General features: G+C 43.3%; 2 protein-coding genes across 3 annotated transcripts; both read right to left on the bottom strand.

Annotated features, from left to right (window-relative positions):
* Nucleotides 1-1,343: 1,343 nt before the first annotated feature.
* LOC134466575 (titin homolog) lies at nucleotides 1,344-7,497 on the bottom strand. The gene is made up of 10 exons (XM_063220472.1): nucleotides 7,296-7,497; nucleotides 7,116-7,187; nucleotides 6,146-6,292; nucleotides 5,126-5,230; nucleotides 4,676-4,822; nucleotides 3,923-4,078; nucleotides 3,040-3,228; nucleotides 2,777-2,860; nucleotides 1,999-2,211; nucleotides 1,344-1,518 (listed from the first exon to the last, which is right to left on the bottom strand). The coding sequence occupies exons 1-10, from the start codon at nucleotides 7,338-7,340 to the stop codon at nucleotides 1,435-1,437; spliced, it is 1,242 nt and encodes a 413-aa protein (XP_063076542.1). The 5' UTR covers nucleotides 7,341-7,497; the 3' UTR covers nucleotides 1,344-1,434.
* Nucleotides 7,498-10,910: 3,413 nt separating this feature from the next.
* LOC134466574 (myosin-10-like) lies at nucleotides 10,911-16,982 on the bottom strand. 2 transcript variants are annotated; one of them, XM_063220470.1, is made up of 10 exons: nucleotides 16,797-16,982; nucleotides 16,617-16,688; nucleotides 15,647-15,793; nucleotides 14,661-14,765; nucleotides 14,205-14,351; nucleotides 13,446-13,601; nucleotides 12,558-12,746; nucleotides 12,298-12,378; nucleotides 11,527-11,748; nucleotides 10,911-11,078 (listed from the first exon to the last, which is right to left on the bottom strand). In XM_063220470.1, exons 1-10 carry the CDS (start codon nucleotides 16,839-16,841, stop codon nucleotides 10,995-10,997), a joined length of 1,248 nt encoding a protein of 415 aa, XP_063076540.1. In that variant the 5' UTR covers nucleotides 16,842-16,982; the 3' UTR covers nucleotides 10,911-10,994. The 2 variants fall into 2 exon arrangements, with proteins under 2 accessions (XP_063076540.1, XP_063076539.1); XM_063220469.1 differs by having other exon boundaries at nucleotides 12,298-12,381; nucleotides 16,797-16,979.
* Between the last annotated feature and the right edge of the window lie 2,251 nt (nucleotides 16,983-19,233).

Here is a 19,233-nt window from a genome sequence, read left to right as displayed (position 1 = left end):
ACAAGACCAAGCTATAATAATAAACGGGCCTTGCTCTGCAAGGGCCATGCTCTGCATGGTCCTTGCTCCGCAAGCCCGCTTAATTAATAAAGAATCAGTTAAATAATAGAAATGCATTATAGTTCTCAATTTGAGATGGCCAGCAATATAATTTTTTATCCAAAATATAGCTGTCACACGGTATCAGCGTAATTTCCACCACAGCAACGAAATAGTAAATTTAAACAAAATTGTGAGCCTTTCACAAGTACAGTGAAATCAAAGCAAAAATTGGATATGGAATGAATTTTCAATTTCCCCAACAGTTATTGAAGAATAGTCAATTCAAACCTGGCGGTTTCAATAAATATATTAGTTGCGTGTCATTTCCAAACATGTTATATCATCAGGGATATTCTTGAAAATATATTAATATTTAGTTGAATATGTGTGGTTTGTGTACATTAACCACCAAGTATCAATTAAAACCTAATCTCTCATGCAAATTTGCATTTTTTTGTCAAAAAACCTTAAAGGGGTATGCAACTATTTTGGGGCTTAATACAGTTAAAATCGTTGGCTGGGGTTTATAAAGGTGGTAAAGTGTCTTGTTTTTCATGTTAAGCGTTGTCATGCTTTAAGACAAGTTAAAAGAGGGAATATGTCGCTAAGCTAGTGAAAGTCAATGGATCCATGTAGCATTGTAGCATGCTACACGGATCCATTGACTTTCACTAGCTTAGCGACATGCTCCCTCTTTTAACTTGTCTTAAAGCAAGGCAACGGCTTACATGAAAAACAAGACACTTTACCACCTTTATAAACCCCAGCCAACGATTTTAACTGTATTAAGCCCCAAAATAGTGGCATACCCCTTTAACAATGTAATTTCCATCACAGTAATTTCCACCACATTATGGTGGAAATGACATTCATGCTGGTTTTTGGCTATAAAATTGTTACAATCAATTTGTCTACCATCTCACTGATGTTTATCAATGGTGTTATTTTTCAATGTTAAGACTGATGTTAAAGCTTTCAAGGATAACAAAGGGTACCTTTGCTAAGCATGTTTATGTGTACAGCCATGTGGTCATTTCCATCACACCATACATTTTTGGGTTTAAAGAAAAGAAATGTGATTGCCACAATAATGAAATTTTGAGGTTTTAATATTTATACAGCTATGGCTTCAACTAAATGGTCAAATTCATATTTTTGCTTGTACAACATATTGCTGCAGTGTGGTGGAAATGACACTTGTTAAACAAAACTGTAAAAATATACATTATTTAAACAACGTAAGCACAACCACGTACATAGTGTGTTTCTACACCTGATGGACAATTAAAACACACAAAAAATATTACGCCAAACATATATTTTATTTTCAAAAATTTCCGAGTCCAAAAGAGCACATTTTCTAAGAACCATCTGTTCATTCCCAGAGCCAGTCTAGGTCTCGTCAAGAATCTCAACTAGAACGGCTCTTGAATTCCAGTAATTAAGGAGCTTTTTGTGCTCCTCACCAGTCGACTTCTACACACGCAGAGAAAAAAAGCAACAAAACAAAAAGTTAAGGTTAACACCTGGATACAGTGGCCCTCCTTCAGTGTTTTTTTTTTTTTTTAACTAAGGATGGGGTCGCCCAAAACGTTCGCTCTTTTTAAAAAAAATAGGCCATACTGTGGGACTATTAAGAATATGAGCTGATTTTCAATTGCTTTAATCCAAAACCACATTACAAAAGCCACTTTGAAAGGCGCAGGTCCTCTCTTGGTTTAGTTAGAAACACACTGGAGACTTAGAAACACACTGAAACGCACCTGTGCAACAGGCAACGAAACAACACAGTTGATGCAAGGTAGGCCTCATTTTCTTAAATCATATCTGAGTTCATCATTTTGGCCAACATCCTTACATTTAATGAACAGAGTGAAGCATGCTGGCAGCTACTACTACTACTGTAGCTATTGGATACATGTGACACTCTACCGATTGTGAGAGATCCAGACTCACATTCTTGCTAATGTCTCCTTTGAGGTCCTTCAGGTCCGTCCTCTCGGTGCATGGCTGCTCTGGCTGTTTCAGCTCCCGGATCAAGGATGGAGCCTTGGCCTCATTAAGATGCACCTTTGGCATTGTCTCAGCCTTGTTCTGGACTTTTGTGTGGCCTGAGACTTCTCTCCACGAAGCGCACCTCATCTGTGTCATCACCCTCTCCTCCATCTTCTACGCACACAACATTCGCACGATACACAAATACATCCCTTATGAGAACACAGAACTTTCACTTGCTGTCTTCATAGAATTTGTCTTTTTTAATATGACTTTGTAACCAGTAATGAGTTCACTAGTATTAGGACTAGACATCGGCACCTGCCTCCCGGTCAAATCCTGGTAAAACTTGACTGTGAGAGTGTGACTTTGCTCTCTTCCTAAAATTACTTTGTAACGAGGGATAGATCAGTCAGCGCAGCCTTTTCACCCTGGCTTGATTTTTCAACCATTTAACGGCGTCAATGTTTGATGTCGAGTATAAACAGTACCTAATGTGTGTCATGTTGATACAGTTGCCTAGACCTAGACCCTTCCCTAAACCTGACCGTCAGTGAAGACATATAGCCATGAGGGCGTGGTTTTAAGTGCAGTTTCAATTTTAGATGCCAAATGCATACATTTGGTGTCCAATATTGCCATCTGGTCGATGACTCGAAAAGTGACGCATTGGAATAATGCTTTGCAGAGATCATTAAATGTAACACCGCAGTGCAGACTGTGAGAGATCCAGACTCACACTCTTGCTGACGGCATCCCTGGTGCTCATCAGGGCTGTCCTGTCAGTGCGCTCCGAGATAGTGCTCTCCTCAGAAGTCATCTTCTACACACATAGACAATATTCACATGATACACAAAAAAAACACAATACATGATGATACACAAACACATCACTGTGGACAATGCCCTTTTGGCTTGCACTAAAACTTAACATCAATATTAGGCCTACTTCATAATGACAGATGAGCTCATTAAATGTAACACTCTCCAGGCCAGACTCACGATCTTGTTAATGTCTCTCTTGGGCTTGATCCTCTCTGTGCATATGTGCTTCTTGAGCTTTTTCAGCTCCTTCAGCACCGGGATCATGGGCAGGGACTTGTCCTGCTTCACCGGTGACTTCACTGCTGTTTTCCCAGCGTAGTGAGGTGAGAGATCGTAGACAGGCGCCTTCTCACTAATAGTCAGATTCTACACACACACACACACACACACACACACACACACACACAATGTTCACAAGATGCACAAATACATCCCATGTGAGTATTGTAATGATTGCCCACCGCCCCTCTGATGATGTCACTTGCTGTCTCCTCGCCCCCTCTGGGCACATTCGGGCCGACGGAGAACCGTGCCGGTGCCCGTTCCCGCACCTTATTGCAAACTGGCCGTCGTGTTCACACCACAGATCTTCGCGCAAAATACTTGTTTTTTCTCCGCGAACCATGATGACAGTGTGGCCGTCAGCAGGTTCATCAGAATAACACAGTCACAAGTTCAGAGCCCGGTATGAATGGGGGCGGTTCGCAGATTAGCACTTTGGTGCCGAATGTAATGGTGCGGCCACCGGCACCGGTTCCGTTCTGGTTGGCCTGAAAACAGTATTTGTGAGCTCCAATAATTTGCTCTGATTGGTTGTTGCGATATGGTTCTGCATGCAGATGGATTTGAAAGACAAACTAAAAAGCATTTTTAGAGCCTCCCTCATCTTGACATGAGTCTAGGATGACTGAGCTCATTTTTAATGCAATATAGTTTCACATACATATAGGAAATGCATGGCTTACATTTGTTTGGTTCTTGTGAAAACTTGATCTCCCTAGCTTTACAGTATTTGTAACTGCACTACACACTTGTTTTCTACCAATACTGCACCCCTCACCTGTCTGGTCTTTGTCACCATCTTAGGACATAATTTGTCTGCGTGTTCCTCCTCCTTCTGAAGGCTCTCTGCGCGCTCCTCCTCCTCCATCTCGATGCATACATCAGAGGGGTTCAAGGTGGGAGCCGGGGACCTCTGGGGGGCTGTGAGGACGTGCTAGGGGGGCCGGAGCAGGTTGGCAGGAAAAGGAAAGCAAGTCCAAATAAATCATTGAGTAAAATGAATAAGTAAAGTTAAGCAAACTAAACCAAAAGTAAGCGAAGCTAAATTCCCATTAAGAACTACAATATCTATAGTAATCTATTGTATCTCTGGTGCAGGATCTACTATGACTGTGTTATCATTTTCTCCTTCACGGCGTGTTTATTGGGTTTCCTGTTCTGTTATGAACTTATTGTGAAAGTGGGTGCACAGAAAACAAGGCCCATGTCAGGGGGGCTTGGCTGGAATCTACTGTTATATTCAGGGGGTTGTCATGGCAACGTTTGGAAGCCCTGCATACAGTAGCTGCTCATTTCCTGTGCACTCATGTAGTGCACTCACGGAGGTGTGGTTTTGGGGGGAGGTCTGAAGAAAGGCCAGGGGTGTGTTTTTTTTCTCAAAATGTCTCATTCTGGAAACATTTGTATCAAGATCCCCTCATGTGTGTCCTTCTCCTCGCCTGCGGCTCCCCAGTACCCCCATGGGGGGGCTGTAGAGCCTAGTTGAGAAACACTAGGGTAGATGTACTGTACTGTACATGTGGTACTGTACCATGGCCCGCTGTAAGGTGGTCAGCTGTCTCTGAAGGTCCTTGATCACCTCCTCGTCCTCCCTTTTCTCCTTCGTCCTCTCCTCTTGCAGCTGCTGGATACGGAGATTTAGAATCAGGTTCTGATTCATCTCCTTTTCGAGCAAATCCTACACAAACACATGGACAGAAGCCAGAATATTTGTTGTCAGTTTATTTTCATGCAAGTAATAAAGGGGTTCGTGTACTAGTCCATGTTCCATTTAAGCGGTACCTGTGGAGGTTTTTTTTTATTTTTTTTATTTTTTAAGAAAATGGCATGTGGCCTCTTACTGCAGCAGGGGTCGCCGGCCACCCTATTCACTTGCTGAAAATGCTTAACTACATCATAACAACATTGCTGTGACATTACAGAGAGAGAGCCATAGTGCTGTGCTAAGGGGTTAAGCTGTTATTGAATTCACCACCCTCACCTGAATGTCTATTTTCTGGCTCCACAGCCTGTTGGCATCCTTGACCAATTTGGTATTCTGCTTATCTGCATCCTGCCACCAGGTGGTGACCATGTCCAGTTCCATCTACAAAGAGCACAAAGATCACTTTCAGTATGTGTCCCCATTTACATTTTAACTACACACACTTTGTACCTCGCCTTGGCCTGCCCATAGTCAATATTAGGCTTGTCAGTTAGTCTGGCCAGTCGGCTATCTAGATTAGAACATTTCAAATCGTCCCAGGATTCTAAACCAATTTATTTCGAACATTTCCCCAATTCCCATTGTTCAATGGGGTACATTTAAGGCAATCTTTCCATTAGTAGGTAAGTGAAAGCATTCAACCTATTTCATGATGCCCTAGGTATGTACACCTCTCAGGTGTTTCCCCTCACATGTCTGACATTAAACTGCAATTTTAAGCGTGTGATTGATTCTACAATAACAGAAGCCCGGTTGAGGCATTTAGTCAAGTCAAGTCAAGTTTATATTTTTTGAAAGAAATACTAATATTAGCTAAATGCCCATTGTACCCGTCTTCATCGAATCTCTCTGAAGCCACTAACAGCTATAAACAAAAAAGGGTCTGACAGGTTTAGTAACTGACCTAGACCCAGTCTAGGACACTAGGATCCACTTGGGTCTGTAGCTAGCCCTCTCTGTGCCTTCTTGGGTGTACCAGCCCTCCTCTTTGTGAAAGTAAAGTGAAAACCCACCTGGGGACATTCCGACTCCCATTGTCTTTGTGACACAGCACTCCACAGCACACAAGTGCACACTGCACCTGACACAATTGCATTCATGCCTCACCCATGCAGTGGGGCCCCAAAGGAGCAGTGCGGCGGGACGGTACCATGCTCAGGGTACCTCAGTCATGGAGGAAGATGGGGGAGAGCGCTGGTCAATTACTCCCCCCATCTGCCGGGCGAGTCGGGAGTCAAACTGGCTACAAGTTTGACACCCTAACCGCTTACCCACGACTGCCCTTTGTGACTGTACCTGTAGTTTATGGTTGTGGCCGTTCGTCAGCTCCATCTTGGCCCTGTTGTCCTCACTGACACATACCATCCTCTCCTGGAGCTCCATCTTCAGCTTCTCGTTGTCATGCTCCAAATTCCTCACCTTGCTCGACAACTCCAAGATGGCCTATGATTCAGCAGCAAACAGCACAGCACAGCACAGCACAGGATCAGTTTTGAAGTGTGCAGGAGAGGTAGTTGGACATTATGTGGAACTAACTGACTGGACTGATGTTTTATTGTTGAAGGAATTAGCTACCCAATGATGGGAAATGGTTTACATTTACAGTTAAGACCTTGTTGCGTGTGCGTATGTGTGTGAATGGTGCATTAGTAGACCGATATCTTCACACATGTTCCATATTATTTCGTTGTCATGTTATTGTTTTTTTGGTTGTCCTTAAAGGCTACAACAGTGCAAGAGGAGATCAGAGGAGGCCAGAGATGTGTGTGGAGATAATTAGGTGTAGGCTTACAGTAGGGCCTACAGATAGCACTGCATTACAACACACTTACTTGATGCTTTCATCCTTAGTTATTAACGGGGTATTGATGTTGCAGCGCCTGGAGCGATGTGGGGGGTTAGGTGCCTTGCAGTGGCGCACCAATTGCACACCGGGCCCCAGGGTAAAACACTGTTAGGGCCCCCATACAGCTTGCTAAGGTCACAGGGCCCCCGCTATCAATACAGGAGTGCCCTGAGACCAGGGGCAAATGCCCTGCTCGCCCCTCCTATAGCTCCGCCCCTGCTGCCTTGCTTAAGGGAACTTCAGCCATGGCTTGAGGTGTAGGGGCATTTGAATGTGAGACCTGAGGACCATCGCCCTTATGGCTGCCTCTTCTGATTATAATGGCGATATTATGATGGTGTGGAGTTATAGCTAAAGATCTCAAGTGTTGGGGGGAGATAATGATATAGGCTACCCAAAATAGTTTGCACGTGCTCTTACTGTATTGTCTTTTTCACGCTCCTCCTTGGCATTCTTAAGTGCCTCCTCCTGCTCCTCCGCATAATGATTAATCTGAAAATGAATTGGTACAAAGGCTTACTTCCTCATCATCTGTGTTTAGCTTTAATATTTTTGAAACAAAACGTCAAAAGATAAATGATGAATGACAAGAAACCTCACCAGTTTGCAAAGCTCCTGTGCCTTGTTGAGGCTAGCTGGTGCCATGATCACCTGGATCGCACGTTTCTTGATCTCTTCAAACTAGGGTCCCATCGCAGGCCGTCAACACTCAAAGTGCGCTCAACTCAATGATCATTTGAAAAAGAAAAATCACGTCTAGACACTCTCCAGAAAGTACCAAGAATGCCCATTTTTTTCAGTAGGCCCATTACATAGGCTACAGAACGTCATGATGATGTAATAAAAGAAGCGTCATAGTGGTTTAATTTACCCGCGCTGCTTCACCAAGGCAACGATGCTCAGATAGTACTACCAGAGATATTCTATTCTCTCTACTCTCTCTGGTAGGCCCTACTACTATTCTATATGATGTCCATGGGTTAGTCTATCACAGTAGTCTAGACATGCACGTAGGCATAGGCTATGGACGTAGGCTAGCCTGTGTTCATGGCTCGGATAGAACACATTATATGCAGTTATATTTAGTAAGAACATGTTTTGATGGCATCGACCATCGCATAGGCCTAGCGCATTATTAATCTCTGGAAGTTCAAGGTAGCCTAAATTAGGAACTGTTTTTCTTAACAATTTAGGCTAAATAAATATTTAAGTTATCAGACTTTGGGTGAAAAGCATAATAGGCTATGCCTCAATGCTTCTGCCACGATAGCGTGATCTCGTTTTGAAACTCCGGTACGGTAGATGTGCGCTAGTTGTGATGACGGCGTCTCGCCGACTCCCGAGTAGCCTACAGTGTCGGGATAGCGCCCGAAGGGAAAGGAGTGTAGCAACCCAATGTAAGTAGGCTGCCGGATGTGAGTGCCCGGATATCCGCCAGAGTATTTACGTTAATTTTACCTCAGCTACTCGATTTCGGTCGTGTATTTACGACAGTTTAATCTCAACCACTTGATTTCGGTCCGATTTGAGTCTGACTGAAGATGGAAGGGACATAGGTGCCGTGCGTAAAGAGCCTGTAGCAACCCAATGTAAGTAGGCTGCCGGATGTGAGTGCCCGGATATCCGGCAGCCTACTTACATTGGGTTGCTACAAGGAGACGCAGCAGGAGAAAAAAAAACCTGCCAACATCCTCATGCAAAGGATGGGACTGGAGTTCATAAAATTGGCAACTGAGATGAGAAACAAGTGCAGTTGGAGGCGGCATATGCCTGATGAAGATGATCGAAACATTATTATTTTAAAAGCAAAGGTGTTTGTTTTGTTTGTGTGTGTGTATGTGTGCTTGGGGGGTGGGCTTATTGACACTTTTGTCTGGCACCTGGATGTGCACATACAGTCAATCCGGAAAGTATTCACAGCGCTTCAATTTGGTCACATTTTATTATCTTACAGCCTTATTCCAAATGCTACAAATGAATCTCTGTTGTCAAAATCCTACACAAATTATTCCATTATGACCATGTGAAAAAGAAGTTGTCTTGACAGTTTTGAAAATTTATAAAAAATAAAAAACAAAGAAATTATATTTACAAAAGTATTCACAGCCTTTGCTTAATACTTTGTACAACCACCTATGGCAGCAACATTCATTTTTTCATTTCGAAATGAAAAGGGATTAAAAGGGAGGTCATCAGTGTGTGTTTCAACCTTTCAGTATATTGAAATTGTACATTTTGAGTCTGCACCTGGCTGAAATAGATGGGTGTGAGTTTTGAATGAAATCCTATGGAGAGTATCATGATCTGCTTCTGTAGTCACAGTGCATGTTGACATGCATGCTTCTTTAGGTGTAATTCAGATTTCCAATGTTGACGGCATCCATACATCGCCAAACGATGTCAGTCCCACAACCATGCTTGACTAGCCAGATGATGCACTTTTTGTGTAAAACTCACTTGTTTACCACCACACATGCTTGACGCCATCTAAAGCAAATGTGTTTATCTTGGTCTCAAGAGAAATGAACAGACCAAGGATATGGATCACTGGAACCATGTCGTGTGGTCTGATGAGAAATTTTAAGTGTCTTTTCTTACAGAGGTCATTTTATTTCTTTGCATTTCACCTCATGGGTCATTTCATTTACCTCTGTAAGCACTTATGTGCAGTAGCCCTATCTTTGCTTCTTCTATGTCATCAAAAGAATGCACATCTTCTGCATTGCTGGTCTACACAAGTTGTTGACAAGTTGTTGCTCAGTCCAGTGTGTTTGATCAGCTTCAAATGTGACACAAATATGCAGAGCTGTGTGAAATAGTACGTTTGCCCTGTATGTATATGTAGGCCTAGTAGTCAGCTAGATGTTCCTTCTCCAATGCTGACAGTAAAAGGACATTGATTGCATGTCTGCAACCAGAAAGGGGTTCTTGAGGTTTTTACCTGCTCGGAATTCTCACCGCACACAGTTCCATCTCCACCTGTCACGTCATCTGACAGCAAAGTTGGAAGGTGGTCAGCAGATGTGGAGGTGGAGGCAAAGGTGTCTGTTTGACTTGGAAAGTGGTGGGGACATAACAATGGCAAATTGTCCAGTTATGGTCCTTTTGCATTGTATTTGTAATAATGTTTTGCATTATAGGCTATTTGTAATACAGTGGCGGAGACAAGCGGTACCAAAAGTGGTATGGACATGTCCCCACCATCCACACCTTAAAATACAGCTATGGGTGGAAGGTCTGCTGGCACTGTGGAGCTGCTCATCAGCACTGCATGCCTCCTCAGCAGTGTGCTGGCGTGGCTGACCTCAACATGGTCAGTGTGTCTGCTCTCCGATTCCACACGGACAGCATCCATTAGCTGGTGGACCATCACGCTAGTGAACAGACCCAGCATGTTCTTGAGGGTTTTTTCCCCATGACATCAGCTAATTGCCACGCAAGCAGTGCGAAAACTGCACTATGCATTGAAAGCAACAATGAAGAAAAGAGCCATTGTTGAAACACCACCAAATCCATAAAAAGTGCACACTACATAGCCTACTCAACACATCATTCAGAACTGACTCAAAACAACAATTTTAATTGATATGAGATATGAGATATGAGACTAGCCACAAGAAAACAGGCCACACGTAGGCCCACGCAGAACTGATCATTTGTTATCCAAAATATAGCTGTCACACGGTATCAGCGTCATTTCCACCACAGCATCAAAATAGTACATTTAAAGAAAATTGTGAGCCTTTCAATGCATGGTGGAAATGACATTCATGCTGATTTTTGGCTATAAAATTGTTACAATCAATTTGTCTACCATCTCACTGATATCAATGGTGTTATTTTTCAATGTTAAGACTGATGTTAAATCTTTCAAGGATTACAAAGGGTAACTTTGCTAACCATGTTCGTCATCAACCATGTGGTCATTTCCACCACAATGTAATTTCCATCACACCATACATTTTTGGGTTTAAAGAAAAGAAATGTGATTGCCACAATAATGAAATTTTGAGGTTTTAATATTTATACAGATATGGCTTCAACTCAATGGTCACATTCATAATTTTGCTTGTACAACACATTGCTTGCAGTGTGGTGGAAATGACACTTGTTAAATAAAACTGTACAAAATATACATTATTTAAACAATGTAAGCACAACCACGTACATAGTGTGTTTCTACACCTGATGGAGAATTAAAATACATACAAAATATTACGCCAAACATATATTTTATTTCCAAAAATTTCTGAGTCCAAAAGAGCACATTTTTTGTTCCTGTTAATTCCCAGAGCCAGTCTAGGTCTCGTCAACCATCTCAACTAGAACGGCTCTTGAATTCCAGTAATTAAGGAGCTTTTTGTGCTCCTCACCAGTCGACTTCTACACACGCAGAGAAAAAAAGCAACAAAACAAAAAGTTAATGTTAAGACCTGGATAAAGTGGCCCTCCTTCAGTGTATTTTTTTACGTTTGCACTTTTTTTTGTAAATAGGCCACATACTGTGAGACTATTAAGAATATGAGCTGATTTTCAATTGCTTTAATCCAACACCACACTACAAAAGCCACTTTGAAAGGTGCAGGTCCTCTCTTGGATTACACACAGCACAAAAAACACACTGAAACGCATCTGTGCAACAGGCAACGAAACAACACAGTTGATGCAAGGAACGCCTCATTTTCTTAAATCATATCTGAGTTCATCATTTGGGCCAACATCCTTACATTTAATGAACAGAGTGAAGCATGCTCACAGCTACTACGACTACTACTACTAGAGCTATTGGATACATGTGACACTCTACCGATTGTGAGAGATCCAGACTCACATTCTTGCTCATGTCTCCTTTGAGGTCCTTCAGGTCCGTCCTCTGGGTGCATGGCTGCCTGTTGCTCTCTGGCTGTTTCTTCTCCCGGATCATGGATGGAGCCTTGACCTCATTCAGATGCACCTTTGGCATTGTCTCTGCCTTGTTCTGGACTTTTGCGTGGCCTGAGACTTCTCTCCACGAAGCGCACCTCATTGGTGTCATCACCCTCTCCTCCATCTTCTACACACACAACATTCACATGATACACAAATACATGCCTCATGAGAACACAGAACTTTCACTTGCTGTCTTCCTAGAATTTGTCTTTTTTAATATGACTTTGTAACCAGTAATGAGTTCACTAGTATTAGGACTAGACATCGGCACCTGCCTCCCGGTCAAATCCTGGTAAAACTTGACTGTGAGAGTGTGACTTTGCTCTCTTCCTAAAATTACTTTGTAACGAGGGATAGATCAGTCAGCGCAGCCTTTTCACCCTGGCTTGATTTTTCAACCATTTAACGGCGTCAATGTTTGATGTCAAGTATATACAGTACCTAATGTGTGTCATGTTGATACAGTTGCCTAGACCTAGACCCTTCCCTAAACCTGACCGTCAGTGAAGACGTATAGTCATGAGGGTGTGGTTTTAAGTGCAGTTTCAATTTTAGATGCAAAATGCATACATTTGGTGTCCAATATTGCCATCTGGTCAATGAGTCGAAAAGTGACGCATTGGAATAATGCTTTGCAGGGATCATTAATGTAACACCACAGATCCAGACTCACACTCTTGCTGACGGCATCCCTGGTGTTCATCAGGGCTGTCCTGTCAGTGCGCTCCGAGATAGTGCTCTCCTCAGAAGTCATCTTCTACACACAGACAATATTCACATGATACACAAAAAAACACAATACATGATGATACACAAACACATCACTGTGGACAATGCCCTTTTGACTTGCTCTAAAACTTAACATCAATATTGGGCCTACTTCATAATGAGAGATGAGCTCATTAAATGTAACACTCTCCAGGCCAGACTCACGATCTTGTTAATGTCTCTCTTGGGCTTGATCCTCTCTGTGCATATGTGCTTCTTGAGCTTTTTCAGCTCCTTCAGCACCGGGATCATGGGCAGGGACTTGTCCTGCTTCACCGGTGACTTCACTGCTGTTTTCCCAGCGTAGTGAGGTGAGAGTTTGTAGACAGGCGCCTTCTCACTAATAGTCAGATTCTACACACACACACACAAACACACACACACACACACACAATGTTCACAAGATGCACAAATACATCCCATGTGAGTATTGTAATGATTGCCCTCCGCCCCTCTGATGATGTCACTTGCTGTCTCCTCGCCCCCGCCTCTCTTTGGGCGCATTCGGGCCAACGGAGAACCGTGCCGGTGCCCGTTCCCGCACCTTATCGCAAACTGGTCGTCGTGTTCACACCACAGATCTTCACGCAAAATACTTGTTTTTTCTCCGCAAACCATGATGACAGTGTGGCCGTCAGCAGGTTCATCAGAATAACACAGTCACAAGTTCAGAGCCCGGTATGAATGGGGGCGGTTCGCAGATTAGCACTTTGGTGCCGAATGTAATGGTGCGGCCACCGGCACCGGTTCCGTTCTGGTCGGCCTGAAAACAGTATTTGTGAGGTCCAATAATTTGCTCTGATTGGTTGTTGCGATATGGTTCTGCATGCAGATGGATTTGAAAGACAAACTAAAAAGCATTTTTAGAGCCTCCCTCATCTTGACATGAGTCTAGGATGACTGAGCTAATTTTTAATGTAATATAGTTTCACATACATATAGGAAATGCATGGCTTACATTTGTTTGGTTCTTGTGAAAACTTGATCTCTCTAGCTTTACAGTATTTGTAACTGCACTACACACTTGTTTTCTACCAATACTGCACCCCTCACCTGTCTGGTCTTTGTCACCATCTTAGGACATAATTTGTCTGCGTGTTCCTCCTCCTTCTGAAGGCTCTCTGCGCGCTCCTCCTCCTCCATCTCCATGCATACATCAGAGGGTTTCAAAGAGGGAGCCGGGGACCTCTGGGGGGCTGTGAGGGCGTGCTAGGGGGGGCGGAGCAGGTTGGCAGGAAAAGTAAAGCAAGTCCAAATAAATCATTGAGTAAAATGAATAAGTAAAGTTAAGCAAAATAAACCAAAAGTAAGCGAAGCAAAATTCCCATTAAGAGCTACAATATCTATAGTAATCTATTGTATCTCTGGTGCAGGATCTACTATGATGACTGTGTTATCATTTTCTCTTCACAGCGTGTTTATTGGGTTTCCTGTTCTGTTATGAACTTATTGTGAAAGTGGGTGAAAAGAAAGAAAGGCCCATATCAGGGGGGCTTGGCTGGAATCTACTCTTATATTCAGGAGCTTGTCATGGTAACGTTTGGAACCCCTGCATTGCATACAGTAGCTGCTCGTTTCCTGTGCACTCATGTAGTGCACTCACGGAGGTGTGGTTTTGGGAGGAGGTCTGAAGAAAGGCCAGGGGTGTGTTTTTTTTCTCAAAATGTCTCATGCTGGAAACATTTGTATCAAGATCCCCTCATGTGTGTCCTTCTCCTCGCCTGCGGCTCCCCAGTACCCCCATGGGGGGCTGTAGAGCCTAGTTGAGAAACACTAGGGTAGATGTACTGTACTGTACATGTGGTACTGTACCATGGCCCGCTGTAAGGTGGTCAGCTGTCTCTGGAGGTCCTTGATCACCTCCTCGTCCTCCCTTTTCTCCTTCCTCCTCTCCTCTTGCAGCTGCTGGATACGGAGATTTAGAATCAGGTTCTGATTCATCTCCTTTTCGAGCAAATCCTACACAAACACATGGACAGAAGCCAGAATATTTGTTGTCAGTTTATTTTCATGCATGTAATAAAGGAGTTCATGTACTAGTCCATGTTCCATTTAAGCGGTACCTGTGGAGGTTTTTTTTAATTTATTTATATATTTATTTTAAAGAAAATGGCATGTGGCCTCTTACTGCAGCAGGGGTCGCCGGCCACCCTATTCACTTGCTGAAAATGCTTAACTACATCATAACAACATTGCTGTGACATTACAGAGAGAGAGCCATAGTGCTGTGCTAAGGGGTTAAGCTGTTATTGAATTCACCACCCTCACCTGAATGTCTATTTTCTGGCTCCACAGCCTGTTGGCATCCTTGGCCAATTTGGTATTCTGCTTATCTGCATCCTGCCACCAGGTGGTGACCATGTCCAGTTCCATCTACAAAGAGCACAAAGATCACTTTCAGTATGTGTCCCCATTTACATTTTAACTAGACACATTTTGTACCTCGCCTTGGCCTGCCCATAGTCAATATTAGGCTTGTCAGTTAGTCTGGCCAGTCGGCTATCTAGATTAGAACATTTCAAATCGTCCCAAGATTCTAAACCAATTTATTTCGAACATTTCCCCAATTCCCATTGTTCAATGGGGTACATTTAAGGCAATCTTTCCATTAGTAGGTAAGTGAAAGCATTCAACCTATTTCATGATGCCCTAGGTACGTACACCTCTCAGGTGTTTTCCCTCACATGTCTGACATTAAACTGCAATTTTAAGCTTGTGATTGATTCTACAATAACAGAAGCCCGGTTGAAGCATTTAGTCAAGTCAAGTCAAGTTTATATGTCTTGAAAGAAATACTAATATTAGCAAAATGCCCATTGTACCCGTCTTCATCGAATCTCTCTTTAGCCACTAACAGCTAAATAGAAAGTCTAGCACACTTGGACCCACCTGGGTCTCCTACAACTAGCCCTCTCTGTGCCTTCTTGGGTGTACCAGCCCTCCTCTTTGTGAAAGTAAAGTGAAAACCCACCTGGGGACATTCCGACTCCCATTGTCTTTGTGACACAGCACTCCACAGCACACAAGTCCACACTGCACATGACAAAATTGCATTCATGCCTCACCCATGCAATGGGGCCCCAAGGGAGCAGTGCGGCGGGACGGTACCATGCTCAGGGTACCTCAGTCATGGAGGAAGATGGGGGAGAGCGCTGGTCAATTACTACCCCCATCTGCCGGGCGAGTCGGGAGTCAAACTGGCTACAAGTTTGACACCCTAACCGCTTACCCACGACTGCCCTTTGTGACTGTACCTGCAGTTTATGGTTGTGGCCGTTCGTCAGCTCCATCTTGGCCCTGTTGTCCTCACTGACACAAACCATCCTCTCCTGGAGCTCCATCTTCAGCTTCTCGTTGTCATGCTCCAAATTCCTCACCTTGCTTGACAACTCCAAGATGGCCTATGATTCAGCAGCAAACAGCACAGCACAGCTAAGCACAGGATCAGTGGAGAAGTGTGCAGGAGAGGTAGTTGGACATTATGTGGAACTAACTGACTGGACTGATGTTTTATTGTTGAAGGAATTAGCTACCTAATGATGGGAAATGGTTTACATTTACAGTTAAGACCTTGGGGTGTGTGCTTATGTGTGTGAATGGTGCATTAGTAGACCGATATCTTCACACATGATCCATATTATTTCGTTGTCATGTTATTGTTTTTTTGGTTGGCCTTGAAGGCTACAACAGTGCAACACGAGATCAGGGGAGGCCAGAGATGTGTGTGGAGATAATTAGGTGTAGGCTTACAGTAGGGCCTACAGATAGCACTGCATTACAACACACTTACTTGATGCTTTCATCCTTAGTTATTAACGGGGTATTGATGTTGCAGCGCCTGGAGCGATGTGGGGGGTTAGGTGCCTTGCAGTGGCGCACCAATTGCACACCGGGCCCCAGGGTAAAACACTGTTAGGGCCCCCATACAGCTTGCTAAGGTCACAGGGCCCCCGCTATCAATACGGGAGTGCCCTGGGACCAGGAGCAAATGCCCTGCTCGCCCCTCCTATAGCGCCACCCCTAGTGCCTTGCTTAAGGGCACTTCAGCCATGGCTTGAGGTGTAGGGGCATTTGAATGTGAGACCTGAGGACCATCGCCCTCATGGCTGCCTCTTCTGATAATAATGGCGACATTATGATGGCGTGGAGTTATAGCTAAAGATCTCAAGTGTTGGGGGGAGATAATGAAATAGGCTACCCAAAATAGTTTGCACGTGCTCTTACTGTATTGTCTTTTTCACGCTCCTCCTTGGCATTCTTAAGTGCCTCCTCCTGCTCCTCCGCATAACGATTAATCTGAAAATGAATTGGTACAAAGGCTTACTTCCTCATCATCTGTGTTTAGCTTTAATATTTTTGAAATAAAATGACAAAAGATAAATCATAAATGACAAGAAACCTCACCAGTTTGCAAAGCTCCTGTGCCTTGTTGAGGCTAGCTGGTGCCATGATTACCTGGATCGCACGTTTCTTGATCTCTTCAAACTAGGGTCCCATCGCAGGCCGTCAACACTCAAAGTGCGCTCAACTCAATGATCATTTGAAAAAGAAAAATCACGTCTACACACTCTCCAGAAAGTACAAAGAATGCCAATTGTTTTCAGTAGGCCCATTACATAGGCTACAGAAAGTCGTGATGATGTAATAAAAGAAGCGTCATAGTGGTTTAATTTACCCGCGCTGCTTCACCAAGGCAACGATGCTCAGATAGAACTACCAGAGATATTCTATTCTCTCCACTCTCTCTGGTACTACTATTGATGTCCATGGGTTAGTCTATCACAGTAGTCTAGACATGCACGTAGCGTAGGCATAGCCCCTTCATGGATACACGCTAGAACCTAGGGCGCTCATGGCCGTGCGGTTTGCTGTCACTTTACGCGACCATGCTATTCTTGCGTTGTCTTGTTACGTCAGGTGCGTAATGAAGCCAATTCATTTGAGCCTTGGCACAAATGAGAGGCACAACAGGCTAGTTATACGGATAAAAGAAGGGATGGAATCGAGTTCGCTACAGTAGCTGTCCTGATAAACAATGCTGATGACATCAGAACTTATTTTAAATGCAGGCCAGTAAAACTGTATTTTATGTTAGCTACAGGGGTTTTAGTTTCAATCAGACAAAAACCAGGACATTTCCATAATTTCATGAAATATCCCGGGACGCCCAGGACAGGTTGCAAAGTCAGGACATGTCCCGGGAAATACGGACGTTTGGTCACCCTAGCATAGGCTATGGACGTAGGCTAGCCTGTGTTCATGGCTCGGATAGAACACATTATATGCAGTTATTTTTAGTAAGAACATGTTTTGATGGCATCGACCATCGCATAGGCCTAGCACATTATTAATCTCTGGAAGTTCAAGGTAGTCTAAATTAGGAACTTTTTTTTTTTTTTTTTTTTTTTTTTAAACAATAGGCTAAATAAGTCTTTAAGCTACCAGACTTTGGATGAAAAGCATAATAGGCTATGCCTCAATGCTTCTGCCACGATAGCGTGATCTCGTTTTGAAACTCCGGCACGGTGATGCATGTGCGCTAGTTGTGACCGCGTCTCTCCGACTCCGAGTAGCCTACCCTACAGCGTCGGGATAGCGCCTGAGGGGAAAGAAGGAGACGCAGCAGGAGAAAAAAAACCTGCCTACAGCTGCCTAACAAAACCTGCCAACATCCTCATGCAAAGGATGGGACTGGAGTTCATAAAATTGTGTGTGTGTGTGTGTGTGTGTGTGTGTGTGTGTGTGGGGGGGGGGTGTGCTTATTGGCACTTTTGTCTGGCACCTGGATGTGCACACCCTACCCAAAACTTCCTAAGCGAAAGATATAGTAGGCTACGCATACAGTAGGTCTACTGTAGGGTCCATTTCAAACTATTACCTCCCACCTTCTCCTTTTGCTTGTGGCCTCATGATGCGAGACAAAAAAACGATTGATTATCAAAGTTTTATTGAATATGTCACAAAACCACAATTTAAAGTTGTTTTTCTTATTTGCAATCGCAATATTTGATTGTCTGCAGAAACATTTCAATGACCCTCTGTGGTCATATCTTCTTCCTGAAGGCCACAAGACTTCCACACCTCTCCCATGACATATTCCTGCAAGAAAACAGACTATTAATAATCCATGTAGATGCAGATATCCATGCAGATATCTGACTTGCTGTTTTCAGAAAAAGAAAAAAAAGTAGTTTGGCCAAGTAGGCCTACATTGTAACAACATTGCTACGTAATTAGGCCTACGGAGGGCCGTAGGCTACGTAACTGATTAAGACTTGGTCATAACCATTTTTGTAACAGGGACCTTCCAAGACACATTTTAAATTCTAAGTGTCTTTTCTTACAGAGGTCATTTTATTTATTTGCATTTCACCTCATGGGTCATTTCATTTACCTCTGTAAGCACTTATGTGCAGTAGCCCTATCTTTGCTTCTTTTATGTCATCAAAAGAATGCACATCTTCGGCACTGCTGGTCTGTTCAAGTTGTTGCTCAGTCCAGTGTGTTTGATCAGCTTCAAATGTGACACAAATGTTCATCTGTAAATTGACAAGACACATACAGGTCTAAATATGCAGAGCTGTGTGAAATAGTATGTTTGCCCTGTATGTATATGTATGTATGTATGTATGTATGTATGTATGTATGTATGTATGTATGTATGTATGTATGTATGTATGTATGTATGTATGTATGTATGTATGTATGTATGAATGTATGTGTAGGCCTAAGTGTTTTTTCTTTTTCATTTCATTTATTTTTTCCATGTTAGTCACATTTTAGAGATGATCAAGAAGGTGCAGGTGTTCATTGGGCTGCAATGTGGCATAGAGGAAAGAGT

The sequence above is a fragment of the Engraulis encrasicolus genome, chromosome 16 (assembly GCF_034702125.1).
Source record: "Engraulis encrasicolus isolate BLACKSEA-1 chromosome 16, IST_EnEncr_1.0, whole genome shotgun sequence".
Taxonomy (NCBI): domain Eukaryota; kingdom Metazoa; phylum Chordata; class Actinopteri; order Clupeiformes; family Engraulidae; genus Engraulis; species Engraulis encrasicolus.
The sequence above is the reverse complement of the archived record's forward strand: the minus strand, read 5'-3'. Positions and strand labels throughout refer to the sequence as shown.